The following is a 20,655-nucleotide window of genomic DNA, read 5'->3' as shown; positions in this document are numbered from 1 at the left end:
CATAACAATTATAGGGCCATAATTGCAAAGTAATCAGTAATAAAGTGATTTAAATGTTTCCCTTCCTTTAGCAATTCTACACCGTGCCAGCAAGAGACAGATCTATAAAGATATAATTGTCTTTAAAAGAGAGACAGAGAGGAAGAGGGCATACAATTACGAGTAGTTTTAGATAGAATTCCCATCTATTTCAGATTTTATGTTCGGGGCTTAAACACTCTCAGCTGAGACCGGAAGCCAGGTGGCTGCTCCGTCCCCACCCCTCCCACCGCCACCCTTGCTTGGGCCTCTTCACGGGTTGCACATGCCTCGGCGATTGTACTTTGAATCCAGGGGAGACTTAGAACGATGTGGAGTTAAGGAGGAAGAGGAGTGAGACAGAGCTAGAGGAAGGTAGGAAAGGAAGAACACACACGTTCTACCTGCCCAGACAGCCGCCACTTCCTTGAACACACCTGGTCTGCCAGGTGCAAAGTCTGTTCTGTCAAGAGATGTGCCTTTCGGCAGCGTGTGTTCGAAAGCAGAGAAAATGGACGGGGATGAACAGAGTGTACAGAGGAAAGGCTTTCCCTTCATGTTCCTTCCTCATATACACGCGAGAAGTAGCTGGTAGGGAAGATAAACATGTAAAGGCAAACGCAGTCGTGAGCCCAGGCCTCGCTAGGTGCCTTGATGGTTAGGTTAAGGTTACGGAGGGGGTGCCTTAACGGGATAAACATTTCTGTCTTGTCTTAATAAACTGCTAGTAGTAAGCCACAGTGCACTTCCACAGGCAGTCAAGAGCCCCCGTGGTGCAGTGAAAGGACAGGTTGCCCATTTGTAGCTGAGGACAGGAGCAGGACAAACCAAGAGAGGGACACCCAGCCCCAGGAGTTGGCCCACGTCTCCTGCTCCAGAACAACTTCTTGGGAGGTATCTGCCGGTTCTTCTTGGGAAAAGAAACATGCCCTGTGTTTGCCCCCGGAGATCCTGTCCTACTCTGGGTAGGGACTGTAGTTCTGATGGCTATGCCATCACCGTGGTCAGAGGCCGAGGCTCCGCGGAGTCCAGGAACTACGAGGACCACCCACCCGGCCCAGCAGCCTCTGCCTGAGAGCATGTCTGTGTGACTGGCCTGGTCAAAGGGGAGTGTTTTAATGTCTCCTTGGGGGCAAATTGAGCTTACACACAGACTCCTTGCTTTATGTTTTCATACTTAAAGAAAGGAAATGTCAAGTTCTAGTTGTTTTGGGAATTCATAGGTTCTTACCCAGTTAATCAAGGAGGTGGCATCACGAGGGAAAGGGCTTCTTCCTCTTGGAAAGTAGGCGGCAGAATTGGCGCCCTTGCATGACTCTGCACGTTGAAAGTACCTGCGTGACGTATGATCCTGGCATTGCAGGCCATCCAGAGGCAGCTGGAAGAGGTGGAGGAGTGGCAGAGGGCTTCCGAGATCCAGGGCGTGAGGCTAGAGAAGACGCTGAGAGGAGAAGCAGGTAGGCATCCCTGCGGGCGGATCTGGAACAGCGGGCTCGGGCCCGTGTCTGTGGTCTGAAAACAGTGCCTGTCTAACCATCTGGGCAAAACAGTGAGACCTTGTCACCCGCTGTGGAACTGTCAACACGGACCTGCGGTGCTCAATCCACAACTGCTTCCCACTTTCAAAATCAAACTGGTTGTCCAGTTTGAAATTCCCAGGGCATCAGTCAGCCTGAGGGCCTTGGATTTCTGGTCTGTCCAGTCTCTCTTCTGCTAGTGAGAATGTTCTTTGCAATTCAGGGATTAAGATAAATTCAGGAGAAACAGTTGGGTGTTGAAGCAATGTTGGTAGTGATTCAAAGCCTGGACTTGGAGTCAAAGTCCTGCTTTCTCCCTTTACCACCTGTAGCTCCCTTTATCAGCTGTAGGGCCTTGGGCCAGTCACGTTCTAAACCTTTATGAACTTTCGTTTTCTCCTCTAAAATTTGGATAATAGTGGTTTCCTATCTTATAGAGCTGAAATAACGATTAAAGGAGATATATATATATACATGATGAAATATATATATGATGAAATTAAATCAGCACATTACCTGGCACAAGGTAGAGCAATGAATAGTAACTGTTCTACTGGTAGCTTCAGATTCTTAGATGCAAACAGAATTCATCTGGTGAAGGCCTGCTTTGTACTGGACATTAAGACAGTAGGTCTCTAACGATAAGTATGACATTTCCTGCCTTTGAGAAGTTTATGGTCCATTGAGGGACACAGACATGTGAATAAACCACAATACAGGGGGACGAGGGCTGTGATGGGAACAAGCATTAGGGTGGAATGAGGACAGAATCACGAGGTTCCTAACTGATCTCGATGGGGAAGGGGGGTGGTCAGCCTAATCACCTGGAAGGGGTGATCTGTTAAGACAAGAACTGGAGAAGGAACAGGAGGTTACCAGGGAGGTGAGGAGACTATTCTGGCAGAGGGAACAGCACCTGCAAAGACCAAAATTAAAAAGACGTGAAATGCCGTAATGCGTAAGGAACCAGCAGAGAGTTTTGAGTGAGGAATGAAACTGAAAGAAATCTATGTGTTTGTGGAAACCATCCAGCAGTGGTGTAGCTAGTGAATTGGGGTCAATGGGGGGTATTGTCTCTTTTTTAAAATTGAAGCACAGTTGATTTACAATATTGTGTTAGTTTCAGGTATACAGCAAAGCGATTCAGTGATATATATATGTGTGTATATTGGGGGTATTGTGTCTTTAATTTCTGATGTGATGTCTTTAGCCTTCTGTATTTGGGATATAAAATGTGAGAAAGCAGACACTGAAAACACATATCTCTGTGTGTGATCATGTAAACAACATAGGGAAAGGTTAGGGCTTCAGTTCTCTTAAAAGTTCAGTTATTCGAGAATAATGGTACCAGCAGGGGCAGACCCAGATTTTGTGAGGCCCGAAGCTCATACAAAGTCACGCAGGCAAACCTGTGGGGCTGCTCCCAGAGCCCTGCAAGGGCCGGTCCACGTGAGAGGCCCTGTGCTTTCAGCTTCTGTAGCTGTGTGGTTATTGTCTCTCTGGAAACGTTGGAGCCTGACTTTACCCCTCTGTGCCTCAGCTTCTGTGTTTCTGAAGTGGGAGTGATAATTATACTTGTTCCTTGGATTTGTGGTGAGGATTGGCTAAAACAATGTATGTGGGAGCTCTAGCACAGTGCCTGGCATGGGAGAGATGGTTAATAAATATTTGCTCCTTTTCTTACAATACTCTGTGCATCTCCTTGCAAAGAGAACCCAAATCCACCCATCAGAAGTAGGGTTCTTGACAAAAATGGTAACTGTTTCTCACTGCTTGGAGTTCCTGCCTACCCCTACAGCCATCGTCAGGGCTTTCGATACAATGAAATGTTTGGTCATATTCCCGATCAAGAAGGCTTGGCACTTGTCTTTAGGAATCCGCTGACTTCAGTGAGAGCCTTAGAAGTGAAAAGGATAAACCAGCAAAGCTAGGACATGTTTCATTTTGCTGGGGAGGCGGTATGGCGTGGTGGGGTAAGTAAAATTGTAAGCGTCAAGGAGCCCTGTGTTCAAATTCTGTTCCACTGCATTTAGGCTGTGTGGTTTTGGGAGAATCACTTAACCTCTCTGCTCTCAGAGTCCTTATGTGAAAAATGGAGCTAATAATCCTCACATTACCAGGTCATTTTGAGAATTAAGTGTATTGGTGGACCAAGAGTCTCCCAAGAGTGCCTACCACATTGTAGGCATTTAATAAATGGCTACTGATATTATTTTACAAAATGTTAAATATCCATTCACACTTTTTAAAGAATTGACTCTCTGATCTTTATTGCTTGAAATTTAAAGTCTGGAAACCAAATTTTTAAAGCTTCTGAAAATCTCCCTCACCCTCAATATAAAAAAAGGCTATTTGCAGTTATCAGCTAAAGAAACTCGGCCAGCTTATGGTGTTTTCAAAGGTGTATTTGCCTGGCCAGAAGATGGATTCTGTTCATTCCCTCTATATCCTTGGTAATTTAATTCCCCTGTTAAGTTTATGGGCCTTTTTCTCCTTGATTGTCCTTATGTGGGTGACAGATGCAGATTAACAAGGGGCAGGAGACTGAAAGAGTCAAGTCACAGAGAGCGGCCCCAAAGGAAACCAAACAGAAGATTTGCAAGCCAGGCATTGAAATTAATACACTCGAACTTGTAATAACATTTGTGCAATAATAATATTCCTTTGCAGTTTAATATTCTACTCAGCCCCTTTAAAAGCTTGCCCTGGTGCTTAATGAATGACCGATGCTTATTAGGTTAAGTTGTATTTGAGCTGGCCTGGGCTGCTCTGGTTCAAGTGATTTAATGGGAATTATTTAATAAGTATTATTAGGATAATTAGAAAATGATCACAGTTAGGCAATAATATTGAACTATAAAGGTTGTGAATAACCAGATTTAGAGACAGGCCTGAAAACATGAGTCGTCTGCGACAGTTATGCAAGTCTCCTCTGATAATGATGTGCGCCAGCCTGAAAGGGTCTTTTGTTCCTAGGAGTTATTCATTAGGCGAGCATTGAATTAGAGGAACACGCGGGGGTGCAGGACGGAGGGCAGTGATGGCTGATGAGCAAAATGAGGCTTTGATGAGCTCCCAATTGTCGTGACAACAATTCCTGCTTTCTCTTTTACCAACAGTCAGAAACAAGCTCTCCCACCCCCAGGAAGGGTTTTTCCCCGTTTTGTCAAGGCAAGGGAAACAAAGAAAAACAAAAGTCCAACAATCCACCCCAGATGACAAGTCATTATGTTCTGTAGGGTGTGTGTGTGTGTGTGTGTGTGTGTGTGTGTGTGTGTAAGTGTGAGAGATGGACGTCCTTGACAAAGGAAATGGATTCTCCCGATGGTTCTAGCTGCCCAGAGTAAAGGACCATGATATACAGCGGCCTGATTGCTCTGAGCCTTACCGTCTATGAAGAGGTCAAGTCGAGCTTTGCAGCCACTTAGACTCTTCTTGGTTACCTTCTGGTTTTGTTGGTTGTCAGTGTAGTGGTCAGTGTTATGTGCGATGGAACACCACAGTTTAGCAAGAGACCACCATTCAAATTTAGTAGATAACAGAATCTGTGCTTTCTTTCAATACCTGGGGACAGGTAAAATCTGGTGAAAACTGAGATCAGCTTTGAGGGAGAAAAGATTAGTCACCAGGGGAATGTAACGGAATATTCCTCCCTTATAGCTTTACCAACTTTGAGGATGGTTTACGAGTTGATTGCCTGCATCCCTGCATTGAGCTTCTTGCTTTTTTGTTTTAGAGCCCGACGGCTTTTCCTTCACACAGATAAGGGGTTTACAAAGAAATAGCAGGATGTCTGAGGCTGCCAGCAGGTGGCAGCAGGAGCACACATTATGACAAGAGAAATTGCAATGAACCCTAGGCAGGAAGAGGGAAGTAGTTTGGCTTACACTCTGTGGTTTTTATCTTGACTGCTGCTGAGGAACAGAAGAAACAATAATTTCCTAGATGATAAAGCAACAAGGTGCCCTGAAAATAACACAGATATTAGAATCCGACACTCCTGAGTTTGAATCCTGATGCCATTCATAGACAAAGACTCTGAAGTTGGTAGCTAAGCAACCAAGGAATTTGGATGGATTTGCTACACTCTATGTGCTGAAAGTAAACAGTGATATTCAGTGCATCAGAGCAAGGGAGTTTTTACTCACAACACAGCAAACAGCAGGAGCAGCAGTGTGGTACAAGTTGCCCTGTATCTAAGTGCCAGGGTGTAGCCTGATAGGCCCTGATGGCAGCTGTGCACACAGTGGATTGTGCCACAGTAGAGGAACTCAGCAGCTTTTATGGCAAGCAGTAAATAAGCCAACCCCCTTTCCCAGGAAGCAAGTAGTCTACTTGGCTGGCTGCAGGAGTGGCTCAGGGACACAGGATGGTTAGGCCTTGCTCTTTGGCACACGCAGCAAAGACATGCAGGGATGCTGGTTTATGACAGATTGCCTCACTCAATAAATGTCAGTAATCCATTTATTATGTATTTACCTCTGTTTTTAGCCTCAGTAGCCACCTGGTCGAGCAGTGGCCTTATAATAGAGATGGGCCCAGTGAGGGCGAGACTAAGATTCTCTTCCTGAAGAAGCCTGGGGTCCTCTCTCCATTGCATGGATTCTAGGGTCATTGAGGCTTCAAAGCTGTGTGCCCTAGACAATTGCTTTACACAAAAAAATTCCCGTGACAGCAGCAAGAAATATGTTTTATATCACAAGTTAGTACATATAAATATATAATTGCATAAAATGTTTCAAGAGATAATATTGAATTTTGCTACATATAAAAAACTACTACTTCCTATTCTGTCTCATTTTTAGTGCTTGTTGTGACCCATAAAATTAATTTTGCAACCCTCGGTTTTAAAAAACACTGTCGTAATAATTTTACCTGAAAAAAATATTTTAAACTAAATACGCAACTGGCCACCTCATCCAAGGATACAGAATGTGGTTCCTAAGAAGTGTGGAGCAGTGGAATGGTGGACTAAATACTATAAAAGCCCATTCACTGCAACAAGATACTTTTGAAATCATTGCTAGGCTCTTAAGTAAGTGAGAGAATCTCTCAGGGCCAAAAAAGAGAGAGAAAAGAAGGTATGCTGAAGCCTACATGTTCCAGGAAGGAAGCAAACACAAAAACAGAAATCCAGGGTTGTCTTGGGTCTAACAAAAAGTAGGGGAGCTAACCTTGAGATTCCCATATTAAGCCAGGTCTCTAGCACTCCAAAACCAATTATAGATCCTATATGGAAGAAACCATGCCTCAGTTTAGGCTCTCAGGATTCAGACAAAGTTCAGTAAACCATGAGCTTATAATAATAATTTTAAAAATCACCCAAAACACAAGGAAGTGAGCCACTAAGAATGAGGTTCAAGCAAAATCAACAAATTTAAATGGCCAAGAACTTCAACTATAATTATCAAATACAGAATATACTATGTATCTATGGGAAACATTTAAAGAAATAGAAGATTACATACAAAAATTAGCAAGCAGAAAAAAAAAGTGAACAGGAAACACCATCTTAACCTTAACCAATCATAACCATAATCAAACTAACATCATTAGCTTCCTGCTGTGATGTACTAAGAAAGATACATGTTCACTTATGCAGCACCTCAGCCAGAAACGCTTACCTTGAATTTAACCATAAAAATACAATCAGGCAAATTCAAATTGAGAGACAATCTGCAAAATAAGTGAGAAAAGTCAGTGTCATTTAAAAAAAGGGGAAGGAGGAATCTAGGGAACTGTTCTAGATGAAAAGAGACTAAAGAAACAACTAAATATAATGCTTAATCCTTTAGGTTTAAATTTTTTCAAATAAAAACTAATGATCGGAGATTTAAAAAAAAATCAAATAAATAGAGAGTTTAGAACTGAAAACTATATTCATTAAAGCTATAACTTCAGCGAATACACTAAACAGTAGCTTAGACACAACAGAAGAGAGAATTAGTGAATTGGACAATGTATCTCAAGAAATCAACCAGAAAGCAGCACATGAATAGAAGGAGATGGAAAGAAGGAAAGAGTAGCTTATAGACGTAGAGGATAGAATGAGAAGGTCTGGTATATGTTTAATTGAAGTCTCAGAAGGAGAGAATAGAGCAAATTAAGTTTGAGTATTATTTGAAGAGATAATGGTTGAGATAATGGCTGAGGTACTGAGAAAATTAGATTTATTAGCAAATTACATTTAGAACAGGGTCTGGCACCAAATGCATGGTTTATAAGGGCTAGCTTTATTTTTTCCAAAGTGGATGAAAGGCATAAATCTACAGATACATGGAGCCCGAGATAAAGAAATCAGGATAAATTTAAAATAATCCACACTTACCTAGGCACAATGATGTGAAAATGTAGGATACCAAAGACAGATATTAAAATGGATAAAGAGAAAAAAATAATTCACTTAAGAAAGGAACTAAATTTTTACTAACAGCCCTCTTAACAGCAATAATGGATGTTAGAAGACAGTGGAATAATAATTTCAAAAGGCTGGAAAAAAAAAACCCCTTCAAGCTAGAACAGTGTACCCAGGAAAACTATATTTCAAGAGCAAGTGCACAATAAAGAAACATTCAGTTTAAAAAAAGGATTTAACTATCTACAAACAAAATTCTAGCAAATATGCTTGAAGGGGAAAAAAATAGATAAACCTAGGAGGACAATCTGAAATAGTCAAGAAGAAATGGTGAATGCAAAATATAATAAACATGTAGGTAAAACAAATAAACATTGTCAGTATAAAATAATATGGATTTTTTTCAAAGATAGAACTAAAATACCAGACTAAAATGGACGTACGTCAGGAGTTGAATGATTAGAAATGAAGTGTTCCAGGGTCCTTATGTTGTCTAAAAGGACTCTAAAATACTGATTAAGTTTAGACTTTGTTAGGGTATTAAAAATTACCTATTTAAAATATAAGTGTAATTATGAAAAGAATAGAAAAAAATATATAACTTCAAATCAGCTAGGGAAAACAAAGGGAGAAAAAATAAGAAAAAATAATCAACCAAACAAAACCCCCCACTGAATTCTAAATAAAAATTTTAAAGCATTTTTAAAAAGCACAAAGAAAGATGGTAGAAACAAATCTAAATATCTCAATAATAGTAGTGAAAGTTAACAAACAACAATACCCAATTATATGCTATTTAGCAGGCACATATAAAACATAAATAAATAAAAGGTTTAAAGTAAAAAAAAAAAATTGGCAAGTATATACTAGCAAAATAAAGCTAGGGTAATTATATTAAAAGCAGACACCTTTAATACTTGCTTTAATACCAAAACCATGATTAGCAATAAACAGGGTCACTACATAATTTTAAAATGATCAACTCACCAAGATGATATGACAGTTTTATTTATTTATTTATTTATTTTATTTTTTGTTTATTTATTTATTTATTTTCTTATTAGTCATACATTTTATACACCTCACTGTATACATGTCAATCCCAATCTCCCGATTCATCACACTACAACCCCAAACCCCCGCCGCTTCCCCCCCTTGGTGTTCATACGTTTGTTCTCTACTTCTGTGTCTCAATTTCTGCTCTGCAAACTGGTTCATCTGTACCATTTTCTAGGGTCTACATATATGCATTAATATACGATATTTGTTTTTCTCTTTCTTTTTTTTTTTTTTTTAAACATTGCACATTTCTCTCTTTTTTTTTTTTTGCTTATTTCTTTTAAATTTTATTTATTTATTTATTTATGGCTGTGTTGGGTCTTTGTTTCTGTGCGAGGGCTTTCTCCAGTTGTGGCAAGTGGGGGCCACTCTTCATCGCAGTGCGCGGGCCTCTCACTATCGCAGCCTCTCTTGTTGCGGAGCACAGGCTCCAGACGCGCAGGCTCAGTAATTGTGGCTCACGGGCCCAGCTGCTCCGCGGCATGTGGGATCTTCCAGGACCAGGGCTCGAACCCGTGTCCCCTGCATTGGCAGGCGGATTCTTAACCACTGCGCCACCAGGGAAGCCCCTGTTTTTCTCTTTCTGACATACTTCACTCTGTATGAGAGTCTCTAGATGCATCCACGTCTCTACAAATGACCAAATATCGTACCTTTTTATGGCTGAGTAATATTCCACTGTATATATGTACCACATCTTCTGTATCCATTCGTCTGTCGATGGACATTTAGGTTGCTTCCATGACCTGGCTATTGTAAATAGTGCTGCAGTGAACATTGGGGTGCATGTGTCTTTTTGAATTATGGTTTTCTCTGGGTATATGCCCAGTAGTGGGATTGCTGGGTCATATGGTAATTCTATTTTTAGTTATTTAAGGAACCTCTATACTGTTCTCCATAGTGGCTGTATCAATTTACATTCCCACCAACAGTGCAAGAGGGTTCCCTTTTCTCCACACCCTCTCCAGCATTTGTTGTTTGTAGATTTTCTGATGATACCCATTCTAACTGGTGTGAGATGGTACCTCATTGTAGTTTTGATTTGCATTTCTCTAGTAATTAGTGATGTTGAGCAGCTTTTCATGTGCTTCTTGGCCATCTGTATGTCTTCTATGGAGAAATGTCTATTTAGGTCTTCCGACCATTTTTGGATTGGGTTGTTTGTTTTTTTAATATTGAGCTGCATGAGCTGTTTATATATTTTGGAGATTAATCCTTTGTCCGATGATTCATTTGCAAATATTTTCTCCCATTCTGAGAGTTGTCTTTTCATCTTGTTTATGGTTTCCTGTGCTGTACAAAAGCTTTTAAGTTTCATTAGGTCCCATTTGTTTAGTTTTGTTTTTATTTCCATTACTCTAGGAGGTGGATCAAAAAATATCTTGCTGTGATTTATGTCAAAGAGTGTTCTTCCTATGTTTTCCTCTAAGAGTTTTATAGTGCCCAGTCTTACATTTAGGTCTCTAATCCATTTTGAGTTTATTTTTGTGTATGGTGTTAGGGAGTGTTCTAATTTCATTCTTTTACATATAGCTGTCCAGTTTTCCCAGCACCACTTATTGAAGAGACTGTCTTTTCTCCATTGTATATCCTTGCTTCCCTTGTCATAGATTAGTTGGCCACAGGTGTGTGGGTTTAACTCTGGGCTTTCTATCCTGTTCCATTGATCTATATTTCTGTTTTTGTGCCAGTACCATATTGTCTTGGTTACTGTAGCTTTGTAGTATAGTCTGAAGTCAGGGAGTCTGATTCCTCCAGCTCCATTTTTTTCCCTCAAGACTGCATTGGCTATTTGGGGTCTTTTGTGTCTCCATACAAATGTTAAGATTTTTTGTTCTAGTTCTGTAAAAAATGCCACTGGTAATTTGATAGGGATTGCATTGAATCTGTAGATTGCTTTGGGTAGTACAGTCATTTTCACAATATTGATTCTTCCAATGCAAGAACATGGACTATCTCTCCATCTGTTTGCGTCATCTTTGATTTCTTTCATCAGTGTCTTATAGTTTTCTGAGCATAGGTCTTTTATATCCTTAGGTAGGTTTATTCCTAGGTATTTTATTCTTTTTTTGCAGTGATAAATGGGATTGTTTCCTTAATTTCTCTTTCTGATAATTCATTGTTAGTGTATAGGAATGCAAGAGATTTCTGTGCATTAATTTTGTATCCTGCAACTTTACCAAATTCATTGGTTAGCTCTAGTAGTTTTCTGGTGGCATCTTTAGGGTTCTCTATGTATAGTATCATGTCATGTGCAAACAGTGAAAGTTTTACTTCTTCTTTTCCAATTTGTATTCCTTTTATTTCTTTTTCTTCTCTGATTGCTGTGGCAACGACTTCCAAAGCTATGTTGAATAATAGTGGTGAGAGTGGACATCCTTGTCTTGTTCCTGATCTTAGAGGAAATACTTTCAGTTTTTCACCATTGAGAATGATGTTTGCTGTCAGTTTGTCATATATGGCCTTTATTATGTTGAGGTAGGTTCCCTCTATGCCCACTATCTGGAGAGTTTTTATTTTTTTATTTATTTATTTTTTTCCACACACACACACTGTATTTTATTTTTACAAGAGATAAATAGACTGACACCAAGCATTGTACATGGATGACCACAACAAAAGCAACAATGATTGCAATTACCAAACATGAAACACACTCATACTATGTCATAATATTGACATTCAGTCCAGTAATCCTCCAATGTAACGCTGTAATAATTTTAAAATGATCAACTCACCAAGATGATATGACAGTTTTTTTTTTTTTTTTAATTTATTTATTTATTTATTTATTTATTTTTGGCTGTGTTGGGTCTTCGTTTCTGTGCGAGGGCTTTCTCCAGTTGTGGCAAGCGGGGGCCTCTCTTCATCGCGGTGCGTGGGCCTCTCACTGTCGTGGCCTCTCCCGTTGCGGAGCACAGGCTCCAGACGCGCAGGCTCAGTAGTTGTGGCTCACGGGCTTAGTTGCTCCGCGGCATGTGGGACCTTCCCAGACCAGGGCTCGAACCCGTGTCCTCTGCATTGGCAGGCAGACTCCCAACCACTGCGCCACCAGGGAAGCCCCCAATATGACAGTTTTAAATGTTGTATGTACTAACTGTAATAGGCTCAAAATATATAAAACAAAAAAATTATAAAACTTCAGGGAGAAATTTTTACTATCATGGCAGGAGGTTTTAGTACATCTCTCAATGAGAGTCAAACAAAACATTACTATAAATTTGAACATTGCACTTAATAAGTTTAATTTAATGGACATGTACCCCCAAATTAGAGAATGTATATTTTTTTCAAGTTTACATGATGATTTACAAAAATTGACCATATTAGTTCATAAAGTAAATCTCAGAGAAGCCGTATTATACAGGCCACATTCTATACTACAATGTAATTAACTTAGAAATCAGTACCCAATGTGTATTTTTTAAAACTATGCACTTGGAAAGTAAAAATATACATTTCTCATGGATCGAAAAAAAATCAAATTGATATTTTTAAAAATACTTGGAAATTTAAAATGTACTAAATATGAAAAAGAAAACCATAGATCAAAACTCATGAGATGCAGTGAAAATGGTGCTTAGAGGTATCGCCTTAAATACTGTTATTAGAAAAGAAGAAAGGCTTAAAATTAATGAGCTTAGTGTCTAACTTCATTTAGAAAATGAAAAACAAAATAAACCTAAAGAAAGAAGATAATAAATATATGAGCAGTTATAAATAAAATAGAGAATAAAGATAAAACAGAGAGGATCAAGCAAGCCAAATGTTGGTTCACTGGAAAAGTTAATAAAAGACTAAAGGCAATCCTCTTAAATTGGTTTTTTAAAGTAAGAGAGAAGAAATAAATTAGGAATGAAAAGGGCAGACACAACCACAGATAAACAAAGATTCAAAAAGATAAAAGAATATAATGAACATTTAATCCAAGTAATTTTAAAATTTGGCAATCTAAGGGTGACTTAACAATCATCATATTAACAAACTAAAAGGGAAAACCATATGGGCTTTTCAATAGAAGAAGAAAATATCATTTGACAAAATTCAACACTCATTTAGGATAAAAACTCTTAGCAAAAAAAGAACTTTTTATTTTGCCTTCTTGAAGCTTAATTTTTTTTTATTATATAAGTTTTGGTGTACAGCATTATAATTTGGCATCTATATACACTATAGAGTTGTTACCACCACAAGTCTAGTTACCACCCATCACCATACAGTTGATCCCCTTCACCCATTTCACCCACCCCCTAACCCCTTCCTCTCAGGAAACGCTACTCTGATCTCTGTATCTATGACCTTGTTTTTGTTTTATTTTGTTTGTTCATTTTTTGTTTTTTAATTCCACATATGAGTGAAATCATATGGTGTTTATCCTTCTCTGTGTGACTTATTTCACTTAGCATAATACCTTCAAGGTCTATCCATGTTGTCACAAACAGCAGGATTTCATATTCAAGTAATATTCCATTGTGTATATATACCACATTTTCTTTATGCATTCATCTATTAGTGGACACTTAGGTTGTTTCCATATCTTGTCTATTGTAAATAATGCGGCAATGAACATAAGGCTGTATATATCTTTTCAAATTGGTGTTTTTGTGTTCTTAGGATAAATACCCAGAAGTAAAATTGCTGGGTCAGAACTTTCTTAATTTGAAGGATATCTTCCAAAACCCTGTAGCAAACACCATTGTTTAATGGTAAAATATTAGAAGCATTTCTTTTAAAATCTGTGAAAAAAGAGGATGCCTGCCATCACCTCTTCTATTCAATATTGCACAGGAGACCCTACCCAGTACAGTAAGACAAGGATAAAATGGCACAAGGTTTGGAAAGGAAGAAACAAACTTTTGTCATTTCCAGATGATAGAATTAACCACATGCAAACCCAAAGGAATGTACAGATAATTTTTTAAAATAATAAGAGCCTATATCATGTAATTGGAAATAAGATCGAAGTAGAAAAATCAATTGCATTTCCATATCTCAGCATTGGTTTCTAAAAAATGAGATAACAAAGAAGATATTGCTTACATTAGCATAAAGACATGAGGTGCCTAGGAATAAATCTAACAAAAAAAATGTGCAGAACCTTTATGGAGCCAACTTTAATACTTTACTGAAAGCCACCAAAACACCCAAACATGAGACTCCCCTTGTGGTCCAGTGATTGGGACTCCACACTTCCACTGCAGGGGGCGTGGGTTCGATCCCTGGTCAGGGAACTAAGGTCCAGCATGCTGCATGGCGTGGCCAAAACGTTAAAAAACAAACTAACAAACAAACAAAAACCCAAACATAATCTTACATATATGAAAACTTGATATAAGCCAGCAGTATCACTGCAGTTCACAGGAAGTAAGTGATTCTGGGACAACTGGTTTTCCATATAGGAAAAAAATGAAATTGAACCTTATGTTTAACCATGTAATTTGGAAAATATATTTGCAACAAATGTAATCAATGTCATAAAAATTAAAGACTTTAATATGAAAATGACACTTGAAAAGTTAAGAATCTTTTTGACCTCAATTTGGTAGTCTATAGACACCATAAAGGAAAGGAAAAGATAAGCCACTAATTTGGAAAATACATTCGCAACAAATATAACCAAAAAAGAAAAGCCACTAATTTGGAAAATATATTTGCAACAAATATAACAAATTTTCAGTATTCCAGAATATGTAAAGAACTCTTAAAGATCAATAAGAGACAGGCAAATAACTCCATATAAAAATAGACAAATGGCATAAATATACATTTCACAGAAGAATACTCATTAGTGATTAGGAAAATGCAAATTAAGACTACAGTGAGAAACTATTTTAAACTATTAAATTACCAAAACTTATAAAATCTAATACTAAGTATTTGGCAAGGGTGAGGAACAAAGGGAGCTCTTATTCAATGTTAGTGGGAGTGTAAACAGCCACAACTCTTTGGAAAACAATTTGGCTTTATGCTGTAAAGCTGAACATTCGCATACCCTACTACTCAAGAATTTCATTCCTAAGTATATATTCCAGAGAAACTCTTGCCCACATGGATCAGAAGACATATACAAGAATGTTCATAGCAGCATCATTCATAGTAGCAAACCGCTAAGAACAACCTAGATATCCATTAACAGGAAAATGGATAAATTGTAGAACAGTTAACTGTGGCACATACAACTGAATATTACGTATACAGCAGTGAAAATGAATGAGCAGCATAGAGGCATTTTAGAAACATACAGAAAGAATTTAAAACGAGCAAGTTGCAGAGACCACATATAGTATGATATCATTTCAATAAAATTCAAAAGCAAGAAAAACTTTATGATGAATAGATATGTAGCTAAAAGCAAAACAAAATAAAAAGCTGTTTAATAAAGGAAGGACTAGAATTTTTGTTTTTCAGCTGCAGCCTCTGGCTCCCAGAATGGGGTCATGAGCTACCTTCCACCATCCTGGCTTTGCCAAGACTGAATCAGGCCAGATCCCCAGTGCAGCTTTCTAGATTATCACCATCATGTGTAAGGAGCCTGTGGGAAGTCAACGTACCCAGAGCACTGGGTACAGAAGGCCTGGCTAGAGATTTAAATGAAATAGGCCTGTGGATGAGCACAGGAGCTAAGAGCCAACCAGAGGCCAGAGAACAAGAGGCAGAGGCTGAAACCCAGCCAGTCTGAGGGAGATGCTTGCACACGGCTACTGAGGATTCTGCCTGTAATCACTCTACTGCTGGCTCATGCTCCAGAACATCACTGAGGGTGTTGAGGGCATTGAGAGAATTGCAGCAAAAACCAAATTAGGACTTCTCATAGATTCTAAGGGGGCAGGAAATCATGTCTAAAGAATTAGATAGTTTTGAACCAGAGAGCAAAACAAGACCCAACATGGAAAAACCACACACCAATACACAATCAGAGAAGCATTCAGCGTTACCGACAAAAGGAAATGGTTAAAAAACCACGACTTTAAAGAACCGATTGTTCATTTAGTCTGTTATTCTCCATTGAGAAAAAAGTTATGGACCATTAAGTGCCAGTCCCTCTAATGTAAGCAGGGACTAAGTGCTGTCAGGCTAGGTGATTTGAACTTGATTATGGGGGGTTATAGAAGAATTTCAGTAGGGAGTGACAAAGTTTGCTTTGCTTTTTTGAGAGCTCACTTAGGGACAAGTGGGTTGATTTATATGACTCCATTAATAACAAGTTGTTTTGTGTTGAGTTTTGACTACTTTATTTCACTTAAGCAAGTGGAATCCTTGCATTTTGTCTAGGAAAGAGCATGATGTGAGGGCACAGGAGCAAAGGAAGAACCAGTCGACTGTGGTCACAAGCAGGGGTGGCAGTGAGGGTTAGGTAACTGGGCTATTCTATTCACAGCCAGAGGCTGCTCGCCTTCCGGCCGTGCCATTCTAGCTGCATCCTGGTTCCCAGATGTAGCAATCACATCCCTGCCCTGGAAGGGCTTGCAGTTCACCAGCAGCCATGGGACCAGCTGGAGACATGGTTGAGTACACAGTCTGTATAGGCACAGAGTCTCTAGTCTTCTTCCCAAGCAAGTGCTGACGATCCAGCCAGCCATATGACCCTTCCGTTTACATGGAGACAAAAAATATATATAATTATTTAAGAGCTTTTATTAATCTCAAGTGAAGTTACCAGATAAAGTTTAGCCATATGTAATCAAGTCAGGGATTACACTCTAGTTGAGGTTTAAAGATATACAGCAAATACTCCACATGGAACTATAGAACTAGACACTGGAAGAAACAACAGCGTGGTAATGACAATGGTACAGTTTACTGAATGTTTACTATGTACCAGGCACCATGCTCAGCATTTTGCATGCATCATCTCATTTAATCTTCATAACCGATTTCGGAGGCAGAGACTATGATCACTCCCATTTTTCAAGAGAGGAGACTGAGGCAGAGAGATGTGAGGTTACTTGATCAAGGTCACACATTTGTAAGTGGGAGAGAAGGTCTGATCGATCTCAAAGCCCATGCCCTCTGCCACTACACTCTACTGCATCTACGGTGAGGGGCAATGCTGCTTGAGACTTCATTAGGACCTGCAAGGAAGCTCTCTGGTGGGTAGCAGTGAGGTGATGGAAATCTCAGTACATTGCTGAGGTTGAGAGCAAGGCAAGCCTGGGCTAGGCACAATCTGCCTGCACCCAATGCTTTGGGAAAGCAGATTCCCTAGAAATCTGCACTTGATTCCATGTTCAAAGATCCCCAAAAGTGATTTTGACTACTGAGGAAAGGAAGAGTCTAAAAAATAAACTGTAGGCTATAAAGTTGAAAATTATTCCACTCAAAAAAGTAAATTAAATTGATTGATTCAGTTCAACCTGTGTTTGTTGAGTACAGCATCAGTACAAATCAATGAGGCTGCACAGGGAACTCTCTGAGGGACCAGATTTTAGAAGGACACACAAGAAAGATTGAAGAAGGGACATGGAAGGCAGGATAAAAGTCTGGCTTGAACCTGTAGGTATAATGTAGCAAAGAGGCTGAATCTGAAAAGCAACAACAAAAAATACTCTAAAGACAGCAAAACAGTGCTGTTTCTTTTGGATTAAGAACAAGGCAAGGATAGACCCAGCACTGAAGCAGATGGTATAATGTTACATGATTGGGGAGAGGCAGGGTTTTCTACTCTCCGCTTTTGTTTTCTTAACCAAGGAAAATGGTCCTCAATCTAGAAATGTTAAGCAAATATCTAGATGAGGAAATTGAATCTGAATAGGTGAGAAAAATGGGAGAGCAATGAATTCAGGTTTCTAAGCCCGGGTGAAAGATGATACGTACATACAGAGAGTGGTGTCTTTGATGTGGCATTACGAAATCAGAATTTGTTGATTGACTGAGTTAACCCCCTGGTGTTGAAATAAGTTGCAGATATACCTCAGTCTTTGAAGACTCAGGAAGAATTCCAGGACCAAAAAACTAGAGATGAGTACATTTTCTACTTTTCACATGAGAAAGAAACATGAGTTCTGATCCTTGTCAAAATTCTAGAAAGGATGGTTAAAGAAATTGTGAATATTGAGAAAGAAATTTAGAGATTACTAAGGAATCACTGGTGTTTACTTAGAAGCTTTGGAAAACAAATGTCATTTCCTTTTCTGGGTGGTGTTGTGAGGTTTGTCATGCCAATGGACAAAGCAGGCTTTGTGAAGCTTGGTTTCAGGAAATTATTTTGTTATTAAAGTTTCTTATAAGAGCCTAGTGGACAAGATACAGAAATGTGGACTGGTTGGTACCAGTTGGGTGCCATGCATTTAAAGTTTATAGAACAGTTTCACCAAAGGTCTCTAATGGGCTAGATGGCTCTGTTCTTGGTCTAGTCCTATCTGATGTTTTGTTTTTCAATATAGCGTAAAGGTACAGGATGCCCTTTTTTATCAGTTCCACAGAAATTCCAAATCTAGGAGAAATATGTCAGATGGAGAAAATAGCCCAAAGATTTCCCCTTGATGGAACAAAACAAACAAGATGATAATTAACAAGACACAAATAAAGTCTTGAATTAGGTCTAGAAAAAGGTCAGTTGCACAAGTAGAACATAAAGTCATCAGACTTCACCACCCCTGGTGTGGAAAGACCAGATTCGACTGCAAGTTAGGAAGAGCCAGGTGAAGACACTGCTGCTAAAAGGACTTCTGCAATCCCAAGGCACAGGGTGAAGGTGCAAGGGTGTCTCTCCGCTCTGGGTTGTTTGATTCCAGACTCTCCTTAAGATGTGTCCTGGGAAATTAGAGGGCAAACAGAGGTGGGTAGCTCTTTTATGACAAAATGATAAATGACCTGGAGGTACTGACTCTGAAATAAGAACACTTCAGTGTATCATGAGACCTGCCTTCAAATATCTGAATGTCTTTCATGAAAATATAGAGTTACTGTTCTCTATTTTCCTCGAGAGGACACAACTGGACTCATTGGCTTGCAGCCAACCCATCAAAGATCAATAGAAAGAAGTTTTCAATAATTAAGAGTACACAGCCCTGCAGTGGGCTTCTTGGACAGCAGGGAATTCTACCATCCTTGGAGAATTATAGTAGAATCTGGAGTGGGAGGGAGGTAGAGGGAATTCCTATGTGCCTCCATGGCTGGGAGAGATGAGCCCTAAGTGTTCTCCCATCATGTATATGATTTGAATAATGACCGTTACCATTTATTGAGCTTATACTAAGTGGCAGGGCTGGGCTAAGGTCTTTGTGTGCACGATCCCACTGCATCTTTATAACAAATGAGGAGACTGAGGCTCAGGGAGGCTATTAAGAGCTTAAACCCACACAGTGATAGGTCAAAGAATGGAAGTTTGATCCCAAGCCTGAGTTTAAAGTATACGCTCTTAATTTCTATGTTATATATGATCTCCAGTCTATATACTTCATTCTTTCTTTCAGCAACTATGCCCTGGAATGCCTTGTTCTTTACCTCCTCCTGCCTCTCACTCATCCACTTAAGCTGAGCTCACCTACTGTCTCCTCTCTGAGGTTTCCCCACTTCCTCCACAGGAGGGAAGATGAATTGCTTCCCTCCTGTGTTGCATGGTAGGGGGCACATTGTATCCTATTTGCCTGTGCAGTGTTGGTTTTCCTACTGGACTGCAAGCTCCCGGTTTCCTGAACAGCTGGAACCAGTGCTTATTCATCCCTGTCCCTCAGCACCACAAACAATGCTCAGAAGATGTTGGTACTCAACAGGTTTATAAGTGAGTCCATTCATCCATCCATTCATTCATTCAAGAAACCTAAGAAAGAATAACATCTTATTTATTTCTTTTTTTTTATTGGAGTATAGTTGCGTTACAATGTTGTGTTAGTTTCTGCTGTACAATGAAGTGAATCAGCTATATGTATACATATATCCCCTCCCTCTTGGCCCTCCCTCCCACCCCACCCCCCCATCCCACCCATCTAGATCATCACAGAGCACCAAGCTGAGCTTCCTGTGCTTTATAGCTTATTCCCGCTAGCTATCTATAAGGAGGCAAGAACTTACAATGGAGAAAAGGCAGCCTCTTCAATAAGTGGTGCTGGGAAAACTGGACAGCTACATGTGAAAGAATGAAATTAGAACACTACCTAACACCATACACAAAAATAGACTCAAAATGGATTAAAGACCTAAATGTAAGACCGGACACTATAAAACTCTTAGAGGAAAACATAGGAAGAACACTCTTTGACATAAACCACAGCAAGATCTTTTTTGACCCACCTCCTAGAAAAATGAAAATAAAAACAAAAATGAACAAATGGGACCTAATGAAACTTAAAAGCTTTTGCACAGCAAAGGAAACCATAAACAAGATGAAAAGACAACCTTCAGAATGGGAGAAAATATTTGCAAACGAAGCAACAGACAAAGGACTAATCTCCAAAATATACAAATAGCTCATGGAGTTCAATATTAAAAAAAACAAACAACCCAATTTAAAAATGGGCAGAAGACCTAAATAGACATTTCACCAAAGAAGACATACAGATGGCCAAGAGGCACATGAAAAGATGCTCAACATCACTAATTATTAGAGAAATGCAAATCAAAACTACAATGAGGTATCACCTCACACCAGTCAGAATGGCCATCATCAAAAAATCTACACACAATAAATGCTGGAGAGGGTATGGAGAGAAGGGAACCTTTTTGCACTGTTGGTGGGAATGTAGATTGATACAGGCACCGTGGAGA

The 20,655-nt window shown here is 39.4% G+C and overlaps 1 protein-coding gene across 7 annotated transcripts in view; it reads left to right on the top strand.

Moving 5' to 3' along the window:
• Window positions 1-20,655, top strand: part of MICAL2 (microtubule associated monooxygenase, calponin and LIM domain containing 2) — a 237,624-nt gene that overhangs the window by 202,364 nt on the left and 14,605 nt on the right. For all 7 annotated transcript variants that reach the window (XM_057552292.1, XM_057552287.1, XM_057552286.1 and 4 more), the window contains one exon: window positions 1,382-1,475. In XM_057552292.1, the coding sequence (XP_057408275.1) occupies window positions 1,382-1,475 (94 nt within the window). The remainder of the gene's footprint in view (window positions 1-1,381; window positions 1,476-20,655) is intronic.

The sequence above is a fragment of the Balaenoptera acutorostrata genome, chromosome 9, assembly GCF_949987535.1.
Source record: "Balaenoptera acutorostrata chromosome 9, mBalAcu1.1, whole genome shotgun sequence".
Taxonomy (NCBI): domain Eukaryota; kingdom Metazoa; phylum Chordata; class Mammalia; order Artiodactyla; family Balaenopteridae; genus Balaenoptera; species Balaenoptera acutorostrata.
Note: the sequence above shows the minus strand (reverse complement) of the source record. Positions and strands in the feature narration are given on the sequence as shown.